This window comes from Schistocerca americana, chromosome 3 (assembly GCF_021461395.2).
Source record: "Schistocerca americana isolate TAMUIC-IGC-003095 chromosome 3, iqSchAmer2.1, whole genome shotgun sequence".
NCBI lineage: Eukaryota > Metazoa > Arthropoda > Insecta > Orthoptera > Acrididae > Schistocerca > Schistocerca americana.
In genome coordinates this window covers 514,253,557-514,276,059 of record NC_060121.1, presented here as the reverse complement: position 1 = coordinate 514,276,059, position 22,503 = coordinate 514,253,557, and the positions used below count along the sequence as shown (strand labels likewise).

The 22,503-nt window shown below is 43.0% G+C and overlaps 1 protein-coding gene and 1 non-coding gene across 2 annotated transcripts in view; both read right to left on the bottom strand.

Moving 5' to 3' along the window:
- LOC124606173 (tRNA dimethylallyltransferase-like) overlaps positions 1–22,503 on the bottom strand; it is a 903,559-nt gene that overhangs the window by 790,113 nt on the left and 90,943 nt on the right. The window contains exon 3 of the mRNA XM_047138139.1: positions 18,056–18,107. Coding sequence (XP_046994095.1) covers positions 18,056–18,107 — 52 coding nt within the window. The remainder of the gene's footprint in view (positions 1–18,055; positions 18,108–22,503) is intronic.
- Positions 2,372–2,489, bottom strand: LOC124608704. The gene has a single exon (XR_006979306.1). It is a non-coding gene; the product is annotated as a U5 spliceosomal RNA (small nuclear RNA).

The window sequence follows — 22,503 nt, the reverse complement described above, 5'->3', positions numbered from 1 at the left end:
AGCACGCAGAAGTGCCACAAAACGATGTGCCATGGACTCGACTAATGTCTGAAGTAGTGCTGGATGAAATGGATGCCATGAATCCTGCAGGGCTGTCCATAAATCTGTAAGAGTACGAGGGGGTGGAGGTCTTCAAAAAATGGTTCAAATGGCTCTGAGCACTATGGGACTTAACATCTATGGTCATCAGTCCCCTAGAACTTAGAACTACTTAAACCTAACTAACCTAAGGACAGCACACAACTCCCAGCCATCACGAGGCAGAGAAAATCCCCGACCCCGCCGGGAATCGAACCCGGGAACCCGGGCGTGGGAAGCGCGAACGCTACCGCACGACCACGAGATGCGGGCGGGGTGGAGGTCTCTTCTGAACAGTACGTTGCAAGGCATCCCAGATATCTACATCTACATCTGCATCCATACTCCGCAAACCACCTGACGGTGTGTGGCGGAGGGTACTTTGAGTACCTCTATCGATTCTCCCTTCTATTCCAGTCTCGTATCTTTCGTGGAAAGAACGATTGTCGGTATGCTTCTGTGTGGGCTCTAATCTCTCTGATTTTATCCTCATGGTCTCTTCGCGAGATATACGTAGGAAGGAGCAATATAATGCTTGACTTCTCGGTGAAGGTATGTTCTCGAAACTTCAACAAAAGCCCGTACCGAGCTACTGAGCGTCTCTCCTGCAGAGTCTTCCACTGGAGTTTATCTATCATCTCCGTAACGCTTTCGCGATTACTAAATGATCCTGTAACGAAGCGCGCTGCTTTCCGTTGGATCTTCTCTATTTCTTCTATCAAACCTATCTGGTACGGATCCCACACTGGTGAGCAGTATTCAAGCAGTGGGCGAACAAGTGTACATCAACCTACTTCCTTTGTTTTCGGATTGCATTTCCTTAGGATTCTTCCAATGAATCTCAGTCTGGCATCTGCTTTACCGACGACCAACTTTAAACGATCATTCCATTTTAAATCACTCCTAATGCCTACTCCCAGATAATTTATGGAATTAACTGCTTCAAGTTGCTGACCTGCTATATTGTAGCTAAATGATAAAGGATCTTTCTTTCTATGTATTCGCAGCACATTACACTTGTCTACATTGAGATTAAATTGCCTTTCCCTGCACCACGCGTCAATTCGTTGCAGATCCTCCTGCATTTCAGTACAATTTTCCATTGTTACAACCTCTCGATATACTACAGCATCATCTGCAAAAAGCCTCAGTGAACTTCCGATGTTATCCACAAGGTCGTTTATGTATAATGTGAATAGCAACGATCCTACGACACTCCCCTGTGGCACACCTGAAATCACTCTTACTTCGGAAGACTTCTCTCCATTGAGAATGACATGCTGCGTTCTGTTATCTAGGAACTCTCCAATCCAATCACACAATTGGTCTGATAGTCCATATGGTCTTACTTTGTCCATTAAACGACTGTGGGGAACTGTATCGAACGCCTTGCTGAAGTCAAGAAACATGGCATCTACCTGGGAACCCGTATCTATGGCCCTCTGAGTCTCGTGAACGAATAGTGCGAGCTGGGTTTCATACGATCGACTTTTTCGAAACCCATGCTCATTCCTACAGAGTAGATTTCTAGCCTCCAGAAACGTCATTATACTCGAACATAATACGTGTTCCAAAATTCTACAACTGATGGACGTTAGAGATATAGGTCTATAGTTCTGCACATCTGTTCAACGCCCTTCTTGAAAACGGGGATGACCTGTGCCCTTTTACAATCCTTTGGAACGCTACGCTCTTCTAGAGACCTACCGTACAGCGCTGCGAGAAGGGGGAAAGTTCCTTCGCGTACTCTGTGTAAAATCGAACTGGCATCCCATCAGGTCCAGCGGCCTTTCCTCTTTTGAGCGATTTTAATTGTTTCTCTATCCCTCTGTCGTCTATTTCGATATCTACCATTTTGTCATCTGTGCGACAATCTAGAGAAGGAACTACAGTGCAGTCTTCATCTGTGAAACAGCTTTGGAAAAAGACATTTAGTATTTCGGCCTTTAGTCTGTCATCCTCTGTTTCAGTACCATTTTGGTCACAGAGTGTCTGGACATTTTGTTTTGATCCACCTACCGCTTTGACATAAGACCAAAATTCCATAGGATTTTCTGCCAAGTCAGTACATAGAACTTTACTTTCGAATTCATTGAACACCTCTCGCATAGCCCTCCTCACACTACATTTCGCTTCGCGTAATTTTTGTTTGTCTGCAAGGCTTTGGCTATGTTTATGTTTGCTGTGAAGTTCCCTTTGCTTCCGCAGCAGTTTTCTAACTTGGTTGTTGTACCACGGTGGCTCTTTTCCATCTCTTACGATCTTGCTTAGCCCATACTCATCTTTTTTTTAACGCTCCACAACAGCACAGCACTATGAAAAATTTATAAAAAGATTATTTAGTGTTCCCCTCCACGGAATTCTTTAGTAAAAGTCGAAAGATTTATTCATTTGAAGGCAAACCAGAGCTCAATAATGTTCATGTCTCGAAATTTTGTGGCCAGCGCAAGTTTTTAAACCAAAAGGAGTGTTCCTGGAGCCACTCTGTAGCAATTCTGGACGTGTGGGGTGTCGCATTTTCCTGCTAGAATTGCCCAAGTCCGTCGAAATCCACAATGAACATGAATGGATGCTCATGATCAGACAGGATGCTTACGTACGTGCCATCTGTCAGAGTCGTATACAGACGTATCAGGGGTCCCATATCACTCAAATTGCACACGCCCCACACCATCACATAGCCTCCACCAGCTTGAACAGCCCCCTGCTCAAAATCAGGGTTCATGGATTCATGACGTTGTCTCCATACCCGTACACGTCCCTCCGCTCGATACAATTTGAAACGAGACTCGTTCGACCAGGCAACATGTTTCATATTTCCAGTCATCAATAGTCCAATGTCGGTTGTTGAAGGGCGCAGGCGAGGCGTAAAGCTTTGTGTCGTGCAGTCATCAAGGGTACACGAGTGAGCCTTTGGCTCCCAAATCCCATATCGATGATGTTTCGTTGAATGGATCGCACGCTGACACTTGTTGATGGCCCAGCCTTGAAATCTGCAGCAATTTGCGAAAGAGTTGCACTTCTATCACGTTGAACCATTCTCTTCAGTATATTTATATGGATATGATATTGATGACCTGCAGCCGTCTAGAACGAAATTAGAATTATATTAATACCTTCAGCTGCTGACGGGCATTGATATATATCAACTGGGGTAGGTGAAAATGTGTGCTCCGACCGGGACTCGAATCCGGGATCTCCTGGTTATATGGCAGACGCTCTATCCATTGAGCCACCGAGGGCACAAAGGATAGCGCTACTGCAGGGACTATCTCGCGCACGCCTCCCGCGAGACCCATACTCTCCTCTTGTACGTCCGCACACTACATTCGTTGTGTCCCACCCCAACACACTCATCACTCGTGGAAGACATTCTTACCAAGTCCTGTAAGAGTTAGAGGAAAATGTGTGCATCCGCACAGAAAGAAGTCCCATAGTGCTCAGAGCCATTTAAACCATTTGAACCTGTTGGGTTCGATTAAGGATCATCTTGGCCTGAGGAGTCGCGGTGTGTACAAGTTTCCTTGTCAGCGTGGAGAGGCATATATAGGCCAGACATGTCGCACAGTACAATAACGCTGCGATGAACATCAGGGTCATACACGCCGCCGGCCCGAGTGACCGAGCGGTTCTAGGCGCTACAGTCTGGAACCGCGTGACCGGTACGGTCGCAGGTTCGAATCCTGCCTTGGGCATGCATGTGTGTGGTGTCCTTAGGTTAATTAGGTTTAAGTAGTTCTAAGTTCTAGGGGACTGATGACCTCAGAAGTTAAGTCCCAGAGTGCTCAGAGCCATTTGAACAATGTTTTTCATACACGCCTACACAAACCGGAAAAGTCGGAAATTGCAGAACACTGAGTACAGGACATCGCATGAATTATGAAAAGGCGGAAGTTTCATCCCCGGTATTATCTTTCTGGGACTGCGTCATTACGGAAGCAACACATATCTGTATAGCTGATCTCGTCATCAGGGATGCGGGATTTCGACAGAGCACACGCTGCACCCTGCATTGGCTGCTATTAAATAACGACGAGAAAATCAAGATTTTTTCGATAACAGACCCGTCATAACATTGGTCTAATGTCGTCTTTCAGTGAGTGACTGTTAGTAAACGTAACGTACAGCGCACGCGCAGGAGAGCCGCTCTGACATTTTCGCCAGAGGGTGTTTCAGTTTGGCGCCACATATCTGCAAATCATTGCGCGTGCGTGATTTCCGCGCCTGCTCATTCTTCGCGCGCGTGCCGATACCGTCTGTCGTACCTAGTCACCAGCAAGTTTCAACCACCTGAAGATGTCGGACAGTTGCTCCAAGGAAATATTGTGGAATTTGCACAACGTCAACTCGTGAAGACTATTTACAGGAATGCAGCTATTTGCGTGTATAATAAAAGAATTCTGTAGCCTGGCATTTTATCGTGTAATATTTCAAACAGCTTCTGTCATCCTGTGAGGGCAAAACGAGAAAAATCTGCGCTTGAACACGCAACATTTAAGTACGCCTCCAAGAGAAACTCTATCATACACAAACAGGTCTCCGTTTTGCAAATTTCCTTTGATTTAAGAACGTCACACAACTTATAATCTCATTCTTCGCAGCTGCATCGAAATATTTCGAAATAATTTTATGTAGAAAATAATCTTGTTCCATTTCTACTAAGTCCTGTATTCTGACGTTTGGCCTTAACATCAGGGAATGATTACTCATATCGGGGTTTCCGGTAAATGAATGCTGTATGAAGTTACTTGTGCGCGTCTGTGGTGTACCATGTATTTATTATAAAAAGTTTCGCACCCAAAACTTCAGTGCTGCCATTATGTGATATTTTTGTTATGAGCGTGTCAGCACAGTCCTTGTCCAATGACAGCCAGGAAAGCAAGACGAACTACGTCTCAAAAAAATTATTCACACGTGAAAGTAACTAAGATAGAAAGTCAAAGAAATAGTAAGATTAAATAAAGCTTCAAATACGTGTCATGTGAGACAATACAGGTTGCTCGTGCCTCCGTGAAGAAAAGGATACATCTGACTAAGAATTGTGCCACGATCCAATTCAACCGAAAGTGCTTGCTGTGCGCAGCTACGCTGACGCATGCTCCGACATCGCTTCTCGGCATCGTTTCTCAAGTTTGTGATATTAAAGGATGGGGGCGCGAAATAGCCTAAATAATAATGAAATCACTCTATGAGAAAAAATCATTTATTATAAACATTTTACTTACTATAAATACAAATGTAAAGAAAAAAATTAATGTGATTGTTGCACTTGTTTTTCATTTAAAAGTTTCTCCATACGTGGATACGTCAGAAACATACAAAAGCAAATTGTTTTCGAATGATAAAAAACGATTCCTGTACTTAGTTTTTGCCGCAACTACAGACGACAAACCGTTTTCCCCGACATGGGCCGTGACGAAAGAGATTAACATTTTCAATACTCCTATGACTATGTTTCGATATTCATTTCGAACAGCAAGCCAAAACGAATTTAAATCTTCAGATGTAAATTGCAGTTGTAGCATTTTGTCCGCAGACATTTCGATGAGCTGGCCGTGAATCTCAACTGGTTAACTTAGCAGCGACAATAGCGTTTTCACTAAAACGATTCCGTACCCATCTCTCTGACAAACCGTTTTCACGTGAATGTGATTATATGCGTGATTATATATGTAATTGTAAAATACCAAATAATTTTTTACATTTATAATTACTATCAAATTTCAGTTAGTAATATTAAGGCTTACTGTTGTTATTCCTCTGAGTGTTGAAGGGGATTGCGTAATATTAATTTCATTTATATTTACTATTTGGGGGGGGGGGGGGGGGTCGTGGAGCTAATAAGGTTGAGCTGTGCTAAGGTAATGGTTCGAAAACGAAGAAAAAACTTTCGAAAATAGAATCAATTAACATAAATGTGAACGCACCTAAGACAGAAAAAAAAAACAGTAGAATTACAAAATCGTTTGTTACTTGCTGTAGTTTAGTACAACAACGCCGGCACCAAGCGTTTACCGTGGCGGAACGACAGAAAGAGGATTGCGTGAGCTGCTTAGTGCCGCTCAAGAGTACACCGCTACGCTGCAAAGACTTCCACGCGCGGCAGGTTGCCCTAAAATGGCGCTTCCTGCACGTCTTCGTCGGTTGCACACGTATAAATATTATACACGCCATTTTTTTCCTTTTTGCAAGTGCGAAAACTGCACGTTCACTTCCGCAATTAGTTCGCTGGGAGCAGTTACTTAACGACTGTAGCTAATTATATCCGCACTTTCAGACGGCCTTCTTTACGCACGGGCTTTGCATGCATCCGCGGTTTTAAGTATACTTCGCAGAACACAATTAGACACCAACGAATGCAGATGCAGTTTAAGCTCTTTTACAGCGCAGTCATGGGTGCGTTGCTAGTAGTTTTCAGCAGTACACTGTTGCACAGGCTTCTTCGCAGTGAAGTGCTCACTCATCTTCCTCTCTGCATTTGCCATTTTTTCTCGTGTCCTAGTCTCTCTGACAGCTATTAGGCCCTCAGGTGAACATCGTTGCAGCTTACACGTGGACTGGCTCTCTTCCTGGCTCGGTTTATTTAGAATGAAAATTCGTTCATGTGCGAGATTCGAACCTGGGTTCCCAGCTCGCTGGGCAAATGCGCTAACCACTACACCACCCTGGCTTTGCACAACTGCACGGACTTTCCTATCACGACTCTCTCCTCAATCCAAATTCCCAGTCACGCCTCAGTCCATTTCGTATTCCCCATAAACACTAATAGCACTGTAGACGACCTCCAACTGTATTGGAATAGCACCTCAGCATCGAACGATACGGGGGATCCTGCCTGAAACAGAGACAAATGTGCTTAATCAAATTAAACTATATGGTTTCGGAGACCTTTTCAAGTCACAAACATCTGTGATGTGCTTATGCAGACTGAAGCGACGAATGAAAATTTGTGCCAAGGTCGGGATTCGGACCCAGGTTTGCTGCTCACTACGCAGATGCGTTAATCACTACGCCATCCTGGCACTGTTGCTTTACACAACTGCACGGACGTCCCTTGCATGCCTCCGTCCTCAATCCAAATTCCCATTCACACTTCAGCACACTGCGATCAGGATCGTTGACCTACGACGGCAAGCTGAGCTGTCTGAGAACGTCTTGCGGTGCGTTTTACACCTGTGCTCCGCCGGCCGGTGTGGCCGTACGGTTCTAGGCGCTTCAGTCTGGAACCGCAAAACCGCTACGTTCGCAGGTTCGAATCCTGCCTCGGGCATGGATGTGTGTGGTGTCCTTAGGTTAGTTAGGTTTAAGTGGTTATAAGTTCTAGGGGACTGATGACCACAGATGTTAAGTCCCATAGTGCTCAGAGCCATTTGAACACCTGTGCTCCTTGCGCCTAGCCGCTGTGCGCCTGTGCTTGCCCCACTCATAAGTAGACACAAGCGCGTAGCTGCATGCTACGCTAATGACCAATTTTTTTTATGTTTCTGAGCAACAGTCTTACAATATTTTTTAAAGAAACTCACCACCATTTGACTCTTTTATTGTTTAGTAAAGTACAGCCCATGTTTCGGCCTTTTATGTCGTTTTCAAATATTTGATTTATGTCTTTAACATAAATTGTTAAATGTCTTGCAATATATGCTAAAGACATAGAATCTAGTGACCAAGCTGGCGTCGCGAGTCAAATGCACCTGTGAGGTCGTCCAATGCGCAGAGGATTTCTTTATCTGAGCCAGCTAGGTGTCCTGGCGATGTGCACCAGCGAAACTGTAGCCTAAATGTGGCTTCTGAAGGCAGCCTGACGACCACCAATATTACTATGAGGAAGGAGACACTTAGTACATTCTTAAAATTTACAACGAGCAGGTTAAGAGTATGTAATTAAGTGTATCTTGCTCCTCTTATAAAAAATGTAATCATAATGATGAATTCTAAATGTGAGAAAACTTTATATTAAGAAAAAAAACTAACAATCATCAAAGCAACATGCTTGCAAAGTCTCTCAATCTCGTATATCATGAATACAGAAGACTCACATGGGGAATTCGTACACTGAAACATTACAAAAAATTTGAAGCGTCTGGACATTTTGTAGTTGCTCTGATGAATTCAAATCGCTGGCTGAGCCGGACGCGTTTAATGTTGAAATTTCTGAATCCCAGAGGGAAGCAGTTTCTGTCTTTATGGACCTGCAACATACAAGGCCTAGCTGCAAGCTAAGGAAGAAATACCAGACATGAGATTTTCGGTTTCCGATTCTACTCACCTTTCTGTCATGAGACTCGATACACATGCTGCGAAGGTTTTTAACTTTTCGGAAATGCAGGGTTGTCATAATTAGACTTCCGATACTTGAGAGGGCCACCTTGAAAAGCTAGTGATCGTTGGGCAATGAAACTTTGTGGTAACATTTGTAAAGACCTGCGGAAGACAAATAACGAACAAACTATTCAAAAAAAAAAAAAAAACACAATTTACACAGGAGAGGATAAAATTTGTTAATTGTGTACCATGTATAAGTTCCACGTCAGGAACATTGCTCAATTTGACGACCATCTGCATCTACGACAGCCGGATGCTGTGGTCGAGCGGTTCTAGGCGCTTCAGTCCGGAACCACGCGACTGCTACTGTCATAGGTTCGAATCCTGACTCGGGCATGGATGTGTGTGATGTCCTTAGGTTAGTTAGGTTTAAGTAGTTCTACGTCTAGGGGACTTATGACCTCAGATGTTAAGTCCCATAGTGCTTAGAGCCATTTAAACTATTTTGCATCCGCGACAGCCTACAACCGCACTAGAGATAACGTTTCACAATCGTTTGCAGCACGTATCGAACAACGGACCATGGAATGTTCAGCTGTCGTGACACAGATCGTAGATTGGTTGCAAATGGCTCTGAGCACTATGGGACGTAACTTCTGAGGTCATCAGTCCCCTAGACTTAGAACTACTTAAACCTAACTAATCTACGGACACCACACACATCCATGTCCCAGGCAGGATTCGAACCTGGGCCGTAGCAGCAGCGCGGTTTCGGACTGTAGCGCCTAGAACCGCTCGGCCACAGCGGCCGGCGGGTAGAGCGCTGACAACCTTTCCCAGACGTACAGGGTGACAATTATTGAACTTTATGAAAAAAAACGTAAATTGTTGCAAACTACGGCTTGCACACACTTTATTCAACATCTAAAGTCACTATAGATATTCAGATTTAGGTTATGACAACTTCGATATGCCTGCCATTATTGGCGATGATGTGGCGCTGACGAATGTAGAAATTCTGCATGACCCGCTGAAGTGGCGGAATATCGATGCTGTCGATGACCTCCTGAATGAATGTTTTCAGTTCAGCAATTGTTTTGGGGTTTTGCCGTACACTTTGTATTTACTAAATCCCCACAAAAAGGAGTCGCATGTGTTGAGACACGGAGAATATGGTGGCCAATCGAAACTCATGCCAGTAGCCTCTGTGTACCCCAGAGGCAGAATGCGGTCCCCAAAGTGCTCCTCCAGGACATGAAACTCTCTCTTGCTTCGGTGGGATCGAGCTTCGTCTTGCATGCACCACATCTTGTCGAAATCAGGGTCGCTTTGGATAATGGGGGTGAAATCATCTTCCAAAACCTTCACGTACCGTTCGGTATTCATCGCGCCATCAAGGAATATCCCATCGATTATTCCGTGACTGGATATTTAACACCATACAGTCACCCGTTGCGAGTGAAGAGACTTCTTGATCGCGAAATGCGGATTCTCAATCCCTTAAATGTGCCAATTTTGTTTATTGACGAACCCATCCAAATGAAAGTGGGCTTCGTCGCTAAACGAAACAATGAATGCGCATACTAATGCCCATCACGCCCCGCGGCCAACCGTGCAGTTTGAACGTCCTAACGGAAACCGTTCATAAGTTATGATAATTTTATTTCATATAGTTCAATAATGCCTACCCTGTATCTTTTTTGAGTGTCTGCGACTGTATTGCACACTGATGCTCGTGTTTCAACACTACTTCGCGCATCAGTGCCGGCAACTAACGGCAAATCATGACACTAACACTATTAACAACGCAAAACATTCAGCGCGCTGTCTGAACATTATTCCTACACAGTTGGATGCTCATACGTAAATAGTTTCCCGCTCAAGTAGCGGTCGTTTAATCATAACCACACTGTATGTTCCCCTAAGGGTGTGAGCTGATCACCCATCGTGAAAGTTTCACTCCCTGAGAGCAGCAGGATAAGGGCCTCGTTTGCAGAGTCTACGTCATTATTTACTTTGGGCTTGCGTCTTAGACAGCCCTAAGAATCTGGAGCGATGGTTTTCCTCATATCTTTTCAAAGGGTAAACCTGACATAAGTTCTAACACATGATGTCCATATTGTTGCTCGTCTCTCTCTACTATACTGGACAACTAACAGTGAAGGAAAATACAGAAACGCTGTACTATGGGGCCACTAGGTTAGCTCTAACACTTAGAATTCGTACTACCGGAGAGTATTACCACCACACAAAATTCCTGTTCAAGTTATCTTCTGCATAGAAATCAAACATCACCATCCCTGGAAAACTACATTACGATAACGTCATGACCACTTAACATTTCTTTGTTCAATGTGTGTGAAATATTATGGGACTTAACTGATAAGGTCATCAGTCCCTAAGCTTACACACTACTTAACCTAAATTATCCTAAGGACAAACACACACACCCATGACAGAGGGAGGAACCTCCGCCGGGATCAGCCGCACAACATTTCTTTCTCTGGAAAACAATACGCTTTATTTCATGCTTAAGCAGTTACAGAATATGCGAATGTACAGGGTGATAGAGCTGCCACTGACGAAATCGGTTTATGCAACCCGCAGTTCTACGTACATCTGGCGTTCATAAACCACGTGTGAGATTTTCATATTCTCTCGCTTGGTACATGCGAACTCTTGTCATTGGGCTATTACGCCACCGGCATAGTCGGCTATTTCGTTAGGATTATTAATTTAAACATCGCAATGAAAGAAAAACGACTTTTGTAAACGTTACGCTAAAACTAATTACATTCACAGTTCGATCCCGGCTTAATCTTTACAAGCACAGAAGTTTCGTAGTGAGAAGGCCTGACGAATACAGTGACGTAATTGTTTGTTTTATGGTGTTAAAATTCACAGAACTGTTAGGTAAAATTTACACAAACGTCAATTTTACTATTTGTAAACACTCTACTAAGGCGGAGGCGTAATGAGGCCAGTCAATGGAGGCCAAAAAAGGTCGAATGCACAAAACAATTTGTGCAGTCGCAAATGTTAGTGCAGTGGTGGGCTGGAGCGCCATGAACAACATAGAAATCCTCACTTATGAGGGATTAGTGTGCCTCATTAGGCGGCAGCGCGGAATTGCTTCGATGCCTCCCTTTAATCCGACCTGGTGCGGATCGCAAGAAGTACTCGAGAATGGGTCGCACTGCTGTACGGTACGCGGTCTCTTTTACATATGAGCTACACCTTGCTAGACTTCTCCCAGTAAATCTGAGTCGTCTATTCGCCTTCCGTACTACCGTCCTTACGTGCTGGTTCCATTACATATCTCTTTGCAACGTTACGCCAAGATATTTAATCAACGTGACTGCGTCAGGCAGCACACGACTAATACTGCGTTCGAAAATTACACGACTGTTTTTCCTACACGTCTGTATTAAGTTACATTTTTCTCTATTTACAGCAAGCTACTTCTCATCACATCAACTAGAGATTTTATCCAAGTCATCTGACATCCTCCTACAGTCACGTCGTGACGACTCCTTCCAATACACCAGCAAACAGCCGAAGATTGCTGTTCATCCTGTCCATCAGATCATTTATGAATACAGAGAACAAGAGAGGTCCTATATCCTGAGGTGATCCTGACGATACCCTTGTCTCTGATGAGCACTCGCCGTCGAGAACAACGTACTGTGTTCCGTTACTTAAAAAATCTTCAAGCCACTCACATATCTGGGAATCTATTCCGTATGCTTGTACATTTCTCAGTCTGTAGTGGGACATCGTGTCAAACACTTTCCGGAAAGCTGGGAATGTGGAATGTGCATGTTGACGTTCATTCACGGATAGCAGAATATCGTGCGAGGAAAGGGTAAGCCGAGTTTCGCAAGTGTGATACTTTCTCAATCCATGCTGATCTGTTGAAAGAAGTTTTTCTGTGCAAGGAAGTTCATTATATTCGATCTCAGAATACGTTCAAGAATTCTGCAGCAAACCAATGTTAAGGATATTGGTCTGTAATTTTGCGGATTCGTAGAGTAAGATCCGAACGGACAATGTTGGAGACAAGTTTAGTTAATCATCCCAGTAATCACCTCAGATGATGTAGGGAAATCGTGGTAATACTAAATTTGGATGTCATACGGGGAGATGACCGCTGATCAGCCCAAATTCAAGTTTTGCCTCTTGGCCACCTTGGCCGGTCACGAAATAAAGTGTATTCCGTCTTACTACTGTTATCGCAACAAAATGGTATCTGTTTTCCTTCAGCGCTGGGTTTTATCTGACGAGAAATATGCTTCAACGCACGACATATTCAGACAAAGGAAACATATCAGCTTATCAAAACGATAGTCAAAATAATTCCACAGGGCAATCGAGGAATACTGTTAACCATTTACTTGCTGTACCGCTGCTCGTGGTCTCGCGGTAGCGTTCTCGCTTCCCGAGCACGGGGTCCCGGGGATTTTTCCCTGCCTCGAGATGACTGGATGTTGTTGTGTCGTCGTCGTCATCATCATTCATCCCCATTCCGGTCGGAGGAAAGCAATGGCAAACCACCTCCATTAGGACCTTGCCTAGTGCGGCGGTGCGGGTCTCCTGCATCGTTCCCCTACGCCAGGGCCGGCCAAACGCTGCACAGTGTGCAGACATGCGGAAGTGCTGCACATGTGCGCACGAGTGCGACAGCGAGCGACAGCGACATCTGTTATTAGACCTGTGTCCTAAATGAAAGGCGGCGGCTCCACTTCCCTGTTTATGTGGTACAAGCAAGAGTGCAACATACCCCGTGTCGTTTACCCCTGGTGACCGTAACCTTAACAGAGAAGTACTGAGAAATGGCAAGTACTGTGAAAAAGCAAAGGGCGGGAGATCTATGTTCTCAGTCGTTTAAAAATGACTGGGAACTGCAATTCTTTTTTGTAGCCGTTGGTGAAAATTCACAGTGTTTGCTGTGCCGCCGTAAGTTTTCAATTGAAAGACATTACAATACATATCACAAAGATGAGTGTGGTGTACTCAACAGTGAAGAACTGCAAGTCAAATTAAATGTCCTTCAGAAAATGGATGAGACACATCAACTCGATTTTACTGTACGTCAAAGTAACTGATACTTAGTTTCTTGTGTTACATTTATGTCTGTTTTACTGTACGCTGTACAATGTACTGTTTTCAATTTTCCAGAATGACAAACACACTAAATCTTCACTGCAACAAGTTTTAAAATCTCATTAAGAATTGCATAGTCTGGGAAATCCTTTTCCGAAGGGGAGTTTGTGAAAGGGTGTCTGATTGATGCCGCAGAACTTGTGTGTCCCACGAACGTTAGCAGGTTTCAAGAAATCAGTCTGTCCAAACAAACAGTGACAAGACGTATCAGAGCTATGGCCGGCGATCTGCACAGGCAGCTAATAAATAAGGCTAAATACTTTGTTGCTTTCTCTGTTGCGCTCGATGAAGCAACAGATCTTACAGTTACAGCCCAGGTCGTGATATATATACGAGGTGTCGATAACGCACTTTGTGTAACAGAGGAGCGACATCTGTGCGTAGAAACATGCACTACATGAACGCTGACGGCTGCGGCGTGCACGCTGTGACCCGGAAGTTGCACATGTGCAAGAGCACCGCACGCGTACAGAATTTCTGGCCGGCTCTGCCCTACGCTCTGTCACGGAGTATGGGACTTCATCATTATCATCGTCAAAGAAATTTATGGAGACCCACCAAGTGGTGAAAAAAAAGGCTCACTCCATAGTACTGGATAACGTACATGCATAGTAGCGTGTTTGTAATCTAAACGAGACGGTAAGATAAAGCAAAAAAAACGGATCTGCATAAAAGACGTCTGTGCCGGAACCGGAAAGAGTCGCATACAGTTGAGACGGCAGACGCATCTCGTTCCGAGAACATAAGCGGGAGCCACTATTTTAAGATATATTTCAGTCTGCTAGCAAGCACTTTGCTACGAACCGTTGGAGCGCATCCAGGGCAGACAACCTACTTCGATTAACTACCGAATAAAGTCGATTTGCGCGAAGGAAAAAAGGATCTGATGCACGCTTGCGGTTAACGTCACTGTACACTCCATATATGGCGTAATGAATATTAGGTCTTGCCAAGAACATTAGCTAGTGACGGCACTGGAAAATAACGCGGGCAGAAATGCAGCTGTAATACTCCGGAACCTTATTCCACTTTTTTCCCCTTCTCGCATTTTACGACGACACGCCCGTTATCTGCATTGTAATAGGGGTTTCAGATGTAGTCGTAACTCCGTTCTCCTCTGCAAATGTTGCTGCAATACAAGCCAAAAGGATCGGACGGGATGTCGTTTCCACGTAATGTACGTGAGTCAACGGCTTTTCAAGCAACTTCTAGTGGCGCCTGAAATTCCTGGAAAATTGTTCTCACTTTTACAAGTTTCTCCAGATGCCCTGTTCCTAAAGCTTCCAAAATTATTCAGAGCTGATTTCTATCGTGATTATTTCTGTGAATATGCCCTGTCTTTCGTATTCATTAAAAAAATATCGTCCGGGCTAGATGCATAGAAAAATATTTGTTTATGTTTCGGTACCTATTAAGCTTTATAACTTTAATTATCCAACATTGTACACAAGGAGCTCAAACATTATTATGCATGTTGGTACAGTTCACACTGGGCACCGTTTGTAGCTCGACAGATATCGAAAAGGTACTCCACTTCTCGCCACATGTTCACAAGCATGGAGGTTTCACGGCCTCGACTGCGGCGTACATCCGTTTTCTCAAATCTACCACATCTCGAACCCTTGTTCTATAAACAATGTCCTTGCCAAACCCTCATCCAACCTAAATTCAGCGGAGTCAGATCGGGAGACCGAGGCGGCCAGGCAATGGGAGCCATTTCCGATCCAACGAGCAACAAGCTTCTCATGGAGAAATGAGAACGATAGAGTGGTGAGACACCATCCTGCTGGAAAATGCCATTGGGAGGCATCTGTGTAACTGCATAGTTCGCCAAAATGCCGATGCAGTTATGCCCTGTCCCTGGCACGCATGCACCGTGTGACGACTCAACAAGACGTGACGACACTTCGAGAGTGTATCTATCGATTGTGTGTTTACGCAACGACATAAAATGTCGAGTTCTTTCACTATACAGCCGGCCGGAGTGGCCGTGCGGTTCTAGGCGCTACAGTCTGGAACCGCGCCACCGCTTCGGTCGCAGGCTCGAATCCTGCCTCGGGCATGGATGTGTGTGATGTCCTTAGGTTAGTTAGGTTTAAGTAGTTCTAAGTTCTAGGGGATTGATGACCTCAGATGTTAAGTCCCATAGTGCTCCGAGCCATTTGAACCATTTTTTTTCTTTGACTATACGGATTTGTTTACGTATACCGCTAGCCTGGACAGCCAGTATATTGACGCTGAAACATCCGCCTATTACAGCCATAGTGAAAGCTACATATGTTAGGGTTCATCATGCAGTCGACAACGAGGTCAATGGAGACGGAGCACAGACGAGGAGTCCGGAAAGAAGGACTAGGAAATACAGTCTTTTTTCCAAGCGAGGCATGGAAATCCCGAAAAACTGAACCACCATTTCGGTTTATTTACGTTATCAAGTATTAAGTTTATGAAAGCAATTATCCAAAATAAAGGGAAGATTCTTCCTCCTCATTAACTATAACATGCACATCAATGATGCTGAAATAATCACAGTTGCTGATTACATAATGCCAGATATCATATCTTGCACATGTACCATGTTCAGATTTCCATCTGTCAGAAAAATAATAAAGCTGAAGATAATGCTTGTTACTTATTATTACCAGACTATGACAAGGAAATGTAGTGCGTTACACATATTAAAGATACTTGTCCTAAATGATCTATGGTATCCATGCAAAATGTAATCGAGATTGACTGGACGAATATATCTACACGCTTTTACATATAAGTTTCACGAGGACAACTGAGTAATTGTGAATGAATGGTTGCAATACAGTAAATCAAGGTACGGAACTTAATGTGAAACTTCAGCCGTTTAGTTCAAGCGACCTCTTATAATAGAATCACAACACTGCTGACTTAAAAACAAAACTGAGCAACAGTAATAACTGGTGGACAGCTAATGCCCATCTATCAAGACCCTAAAACGACCCACTCCACTAAGTTTAGGAAATAGATACGCCACCCTTCATAAAAAATTTTGACTACTTGTAGTTTGCAAATAAAGCTGTGTTTTCAGTCCACAAAGTTTGAGCTGTTTTTCAGTTATGGTACTTTGCATCCTCAGGATGCCACAGACTCCTTCATTTTTGGACTAAACATAACAGTTTCTCACCGTCCATGTTTCGTGTATGAAAACGTCGGCCGATTCGATCGAAGAAAACAAACTGATTTGAATTTCACTGATTGTCGGTCGAAGTCTGTACGTTCCGAGTGTTGAGATCGGATGCATTGTGACTGCACTGGCGAACTGAATTAAAAAGATGGGGCGATGTCTGTTGTCGGCGGAAGCGACAGATGGCGATGACACTGCAACTGCAGCCTAAGGACGACCGAAACGGAACTGGATACATACACAGATGTTGATAAATTAGGGCACGTCCGAAGGAACAGCACTGTGTTGGCGATCAACAGCCGATTTCGATTACGAAATAATTCGCAAATTGTGATTATGATTTCGTGTCAGGTGTAGAATATTTCAGAGCAATGAAAATTTGTGCAGGACCGGAACTCAAACCCGTTTTTCCCCACTCGTTGCGAGCGGTCGCCTTAATGACGTAGGCTATCCGAGCGCGCTTGCAAGAGCGGCCCCAGCTTCCATTTGTCCTGATGTCCACATTCCCAGGAACAGTGCTTCGGACTGTATACTAAAACATATACCCTGCTTTTCAGTACAGTGTTTCACGCCAGAGCAGGACAATGTGACGACAGAGAAACAGTGTCTCCAGCCGTGCGGAAATCAGTGTAGCACAGTGCGAGCAGTAGAGAATGTAGACACCAGGACAAATGAAAGTTTGGGTCGCTCCTGGAAGTGCGCTCGGATAGCCGAAGCAATTAAAGCGACCGCTAGCGACAAGCGGGAAATCGAGTTCGAGTCCCGGTCCGGCGCAAATTTTTATTGGTTCTGAAATACAGCTGAAGCAGAACCATAGTCGTAAACTGCGAATCACCGAGTAGGAAAAAGTATTAGTTTAGCATTACCAAATTTTTTGAAAGCACTCTTAAACTAAGAGTCAATATATTTCCAGGTAGCAGTACATGACTTGTATTGGCAATGTCTTTATTTTACAGGGAAGGGAGAACAAAACTGTATTCGTGAGTGGTAACGGCAGGCCACCGTTGAAAACGGTCCTTCAGTTAAACTGTTTACTTTAATTGTCGCCGCCCCCCCCCCCCCCCCCCCCCGTCTTGCCCGCACGTGCTAGCCACACTTAATTTGGCAGTGTGACTCACTGTAGCAGCCAGCTGTCTCTAGAGGGTTCTCTGGTCTGGCGCTAACTTGCTTTACGATTAGCGGTTTCAAGTACTCAGTAGCTGACACCACTAGTGTGCTGCATCTCTCCACAATAAAACACGGCCCATACCGAGATGGCGCACGCGCTATGCCTAACACGAGCGTCTCTGGAATACCGACCAAGATGACAGTTTTTGTTCTGCTACCGCAGTAGTAGCTGGTGGTTAAGATGTCTAAAGTATTCTTAGAATAAAATCGAAAATGAAATAGTATTACCTTTTATACTGCAAGAAGGGTACGGCAGTGACACGGTGAAGCGGTTTCTTACCTGGAAGAAAGAAAGGAAAAATACGTAAATGATTGAAGTATTTATTCAATGATGAAACTCGACGTGTGGCATTTCCTACAAGCCTGAAAGTGTACCTCCAGCAACTACATATTTAGTTAGTATCATTTTCCAAACGTCACTTACATGACATACCATAATTAATTATGTCAAACCAATCAATTTACATACTGTGAATTTAATAACAACAACATGAGATTGTGCGTCCGCCTTCATGCAAAACACTTTTATTATTTATTTATAACCGAACTAGTTTCAGCGACAATTATCGCCAACATCAGTGGGTTCTTTGTTCTAAGACATGCAAAAATAGGATACTGTCGACAATAAGCAAGAATGAAGACCGCGTGATTACCAGAGATGAAGGGACATGCTTCATAAGTTTGTTTTATAATCAAGGAATCCACAGATGATGGCGACATTTGTCGCTGAAACTAATCTGGGAATAAATAAATAAACAACAAAAGTGTTTTGCATCAAGGTGGACCCACAACCCCATATAGTTGTTTTGTATGCAAACACGGACCAATGGGAGAGTTTCAACATAAAATTCTTCTACATTTTATATTTTCTTTGACGCAATAACAGCCATGGTGATACATCTCTCGCCAGTGTCAGCTACCACTGGCCTTTATCAGAACGATTGCAAGCCGCGCACCATATGGTCATCAGGGGATACTTGTTAGACTCACAGTTGATGCTTCTTTCAATTCTTCTGATGTTGGCCAGTGGTGGTTCATACCAGCTAACCACATGAAACATTTTCTGTGATTATGTCACACAGTATATTAGGTGTACAATAAAAAAATTAAATCGGTATCTGCGAGACAAAAGGTCATTTTTTCAATTTTACAGACTTTTTAACGGAACTGACTTTTATTTATTAGCCGCACATTTCCCATTTACAGATATTATTCTACTGTCAACAGAACTTCAGTTCGCAAAATAGTAATAGGTACACTTCTCTATACAAGGTGGTTAGAAACAGTCTGAAAGCTTGTACGGGTGCCACAGGGTAGGCTGTGCTGAGAAATAACTGTTATTCGATGCGTTGCACCGTTTCCGAGTTAAATTACGCTGCAAATATACAGTCAGGTCGTTGCGCACGCAAATTCAAGCGGCTCACCACATTGCAGTTTATCCCATGTGCCCAAAAACTAACAAAACAGTCTCTATCAATATATGGACAGTGGCATGAAACAAACAGATTAAAGCGAAACGCATTTTGGAGACAAATGCAAAAAGGGGTAAGGCCAGCGTGAATAAGGTTGTGACCCAGAAAGAAAAATAATAATGTTTAATCACCTCTAACGAGACAGTGATTGGCTGAAGACTTAATGGCAACACAGACACGATTCAGTGGGGAGATCCCCATTATATAAAAGCATTTTGAGACCTAACATTAAGGCTATCTATCTCTCTCTCTCTCTCTCTCTCTCTCTCTCTCTCTCTCTCGTCTCGCGGCGGACCGCACAAGTGTGTGGAAATAAGCGAAGGTGTTGACAGTTTGCTTTCTGCGATACGCTTCATGTATCGTGGCGACTGAGAGCAAAGCGGTAGTTAAATATTCCTGTGGGAATTTTTGCGGGCAGTGAATTGTGCACATCGCTGCAACCCATAGCAAGTGTGCAATAGCCATTATTTCGACTGGGGTATGACTAACGTTCTACGGAATGCAGGAAAGTTGCGACTGACTCAATTCAGTCAAAGCCAGAGTAGAGAATTACCGTTTCAGATCCAGCACGGAGACAACGCCGTTGCAGATGCCGCTTGGTAAGGTACCATCGCGCATTTAGAGACAGCAAATGTTGAGTCTAGATTTTTCTCACTCCAACTTGTGTACGATTTGACCATTGAATATCAAAAGCTAGGATAGTAACCTATCCTCACATTGAGTATATGAGAGTTTTTCATTGCTTCAAAAAGTAAATTTATTCCCCACCAACTCGGAGCATTGACCAGCTACGACTATGTAGATTTAAATGAGCTGATGAGGATTTTTAGTATTCATTCTTTCTTGTGATAAAACATTTTCATGTGTAGAGATAACGATTTTAATAATCGTCATTTCAGGATGTCCAAGTATTAAATATTTTGTTACTGATTATGAAAAGTAACTGAACATGATTGTTGTTTATCACTTGAGCCCTGAAAGCAATAGTTGATAAATTATATGCAGAATAAAAAAGGGAATAGCTGTTTTGTCTTTTTAGAATAGACCCCAAACTTCCAATTTTATTAATTCACGCATTCTAGGTACCTGACAACAGCATTTCTAATGATTTTTGTTACGATCCGCATCTGATATTAGCTACCTTACAGTGCCAGAGTCATATTTATTTAGAATATATGATTGACACCTTGGGCTTGAGAAGACAGTTAAGAGGTTTTGTCCATTTGCGCGCTACGTGGTAAGCTAAGTTTCTACACATTAGAACACTCACTGTGCAGACACAAAAGTCGGATGTACAACAATCTCCAATAATAATTAACTCGGAAACGGCGCAATGTATCGACTTTTTTTCTTAACAATTATTTCTCAGCACAACCTATCCTTAAGAGCTTTCTAGACTGTTTCTGACTACCCTGTATATCCTACAAGTTCCTCAACAAAAGCAATTTCCAGAACGACTGAAAAGATAACATCAATATGTGTCACTCAGTTCATTTCAAAACTTTCTAGCACAAATTTGCTAACCTGTGTTTGTACTGAAGTCACTTTTAATAATAATAATAATAAGAAGAAGAAGAAGAAGAAACAGAACTCAGTTTTTCGGCCAGTATTTTAATTACCAATATTATTATTAGTTTTTAAACGCTATCGTTCATTTGAAACAAAGTTATGAAAATATTCGATATCTATTTTAATGGTTTGAGATAAAACATATAGCTCTTTCTATGAGATTCACATGTCTCACACCAGCTGGAGAACACCAACTTACTCGAAAGACAGTAGTTAAGAAACGATATCGGAGGATACTCTTTCCCACAGCTAAAGTAAGGACATATGTCAAACAACATACTGTGACAAGGTTGCTAGTAAGTAGATTACGTTCTCTTATTTTCTTGTGACAACAATCACAAAAGTATTTCAAAATGCAGTTACTGGTTTCGATCAGCCATTGGTTATCCTTACTGTGTCCTCAAGCACACTTTCGATACAATTACGTAAGGATCGCGCTGAGATGTCAGCGTAAGGTAATCAAAAATAGTTCAAATGGCTCTAAGCACTATGGGACTTAGCATCTGAGGTCATCAGTCCCCTAAGACTTAGAACTACTTAAACCTAACTAACATAAGGACATCACACACATCCATGCCCGAGACAGGATTCGAACCTGCAACCATAGCAGCAGCGCGCTTCCGGACTGAAGTGCCTAGAATCGCTCGGCCACAGCGGCCGGCTTAAGGTAATCACTGCATCTGGAAGTGTTTCTGTGATAATATTCGAAAGGAAATAAAATAAAATTACTAGTCAATTACATAATCTCCATTAACAATACGTCATTTTTACCAACGTAGGATACGTATAACAATAGGAGTGGTAGAAGTTGTCAACACCTACGAATTGAATGTAACGCAATATGCTACAGAACTAAAAGTCATTGTAACAGCATAAATCTCGACCTAAGAACGTCCTCGTGACTTATATTACGATTAAATTAAGAATTAGAAATTCATTTCACTGTTCTGGCCGAGGTTTCGAGGGAACTCGGCAAAACGTACGACTAAAATAAAAAAAGGCTATTACAGCCGATTTCAAAGCTATCAAAGGCATTTTGCTCATGCATTAAATTTCGCATTTTATAAGTCATCTGTTCAAAGACAGGCACTGCCAACAACGAAAAAGTCTACTGAAGTGATTAACAGACAGCCACCAGAATCTGACTAAATTCGCTTACGTTAATGCCGGCAATAAATATTCAACTAGGTCAACTAAGTGCTTTTAATTGCGTGGTGCCGGCTCATTTCTGTCGGTGCCCGTTAGGGATCTACAACACATCTCATTCTCTGTAATTAGATCGTACTCCACCAGATTACCGCCAACGACTCTTGTAATCAGGCCACTAAGTCTAAGTTAATGGAGCGAGCATGACATTTCTAGATAGTATGTTACATGTTCAGAGTTTATCCACAGCTAAATTTTGTAAATAACACTGAAAATTGAAAAAAATTGCGTGTAAGTATGCTATGTTCTTAATCTTATTTAGTTTCTAACACAGAATTTAATACCGAGGTAATATTAAGTGATTTCGTTAAAAAACCTTCTTACAGTTTTTCTGAAAGTGTTCACGGCAGTGTCCAGTACAATTTATTAATGATTATTGGGTAGCATCTCTAACAGATTAACCCTATAAAATAAGTGTGTAAGTAAAAT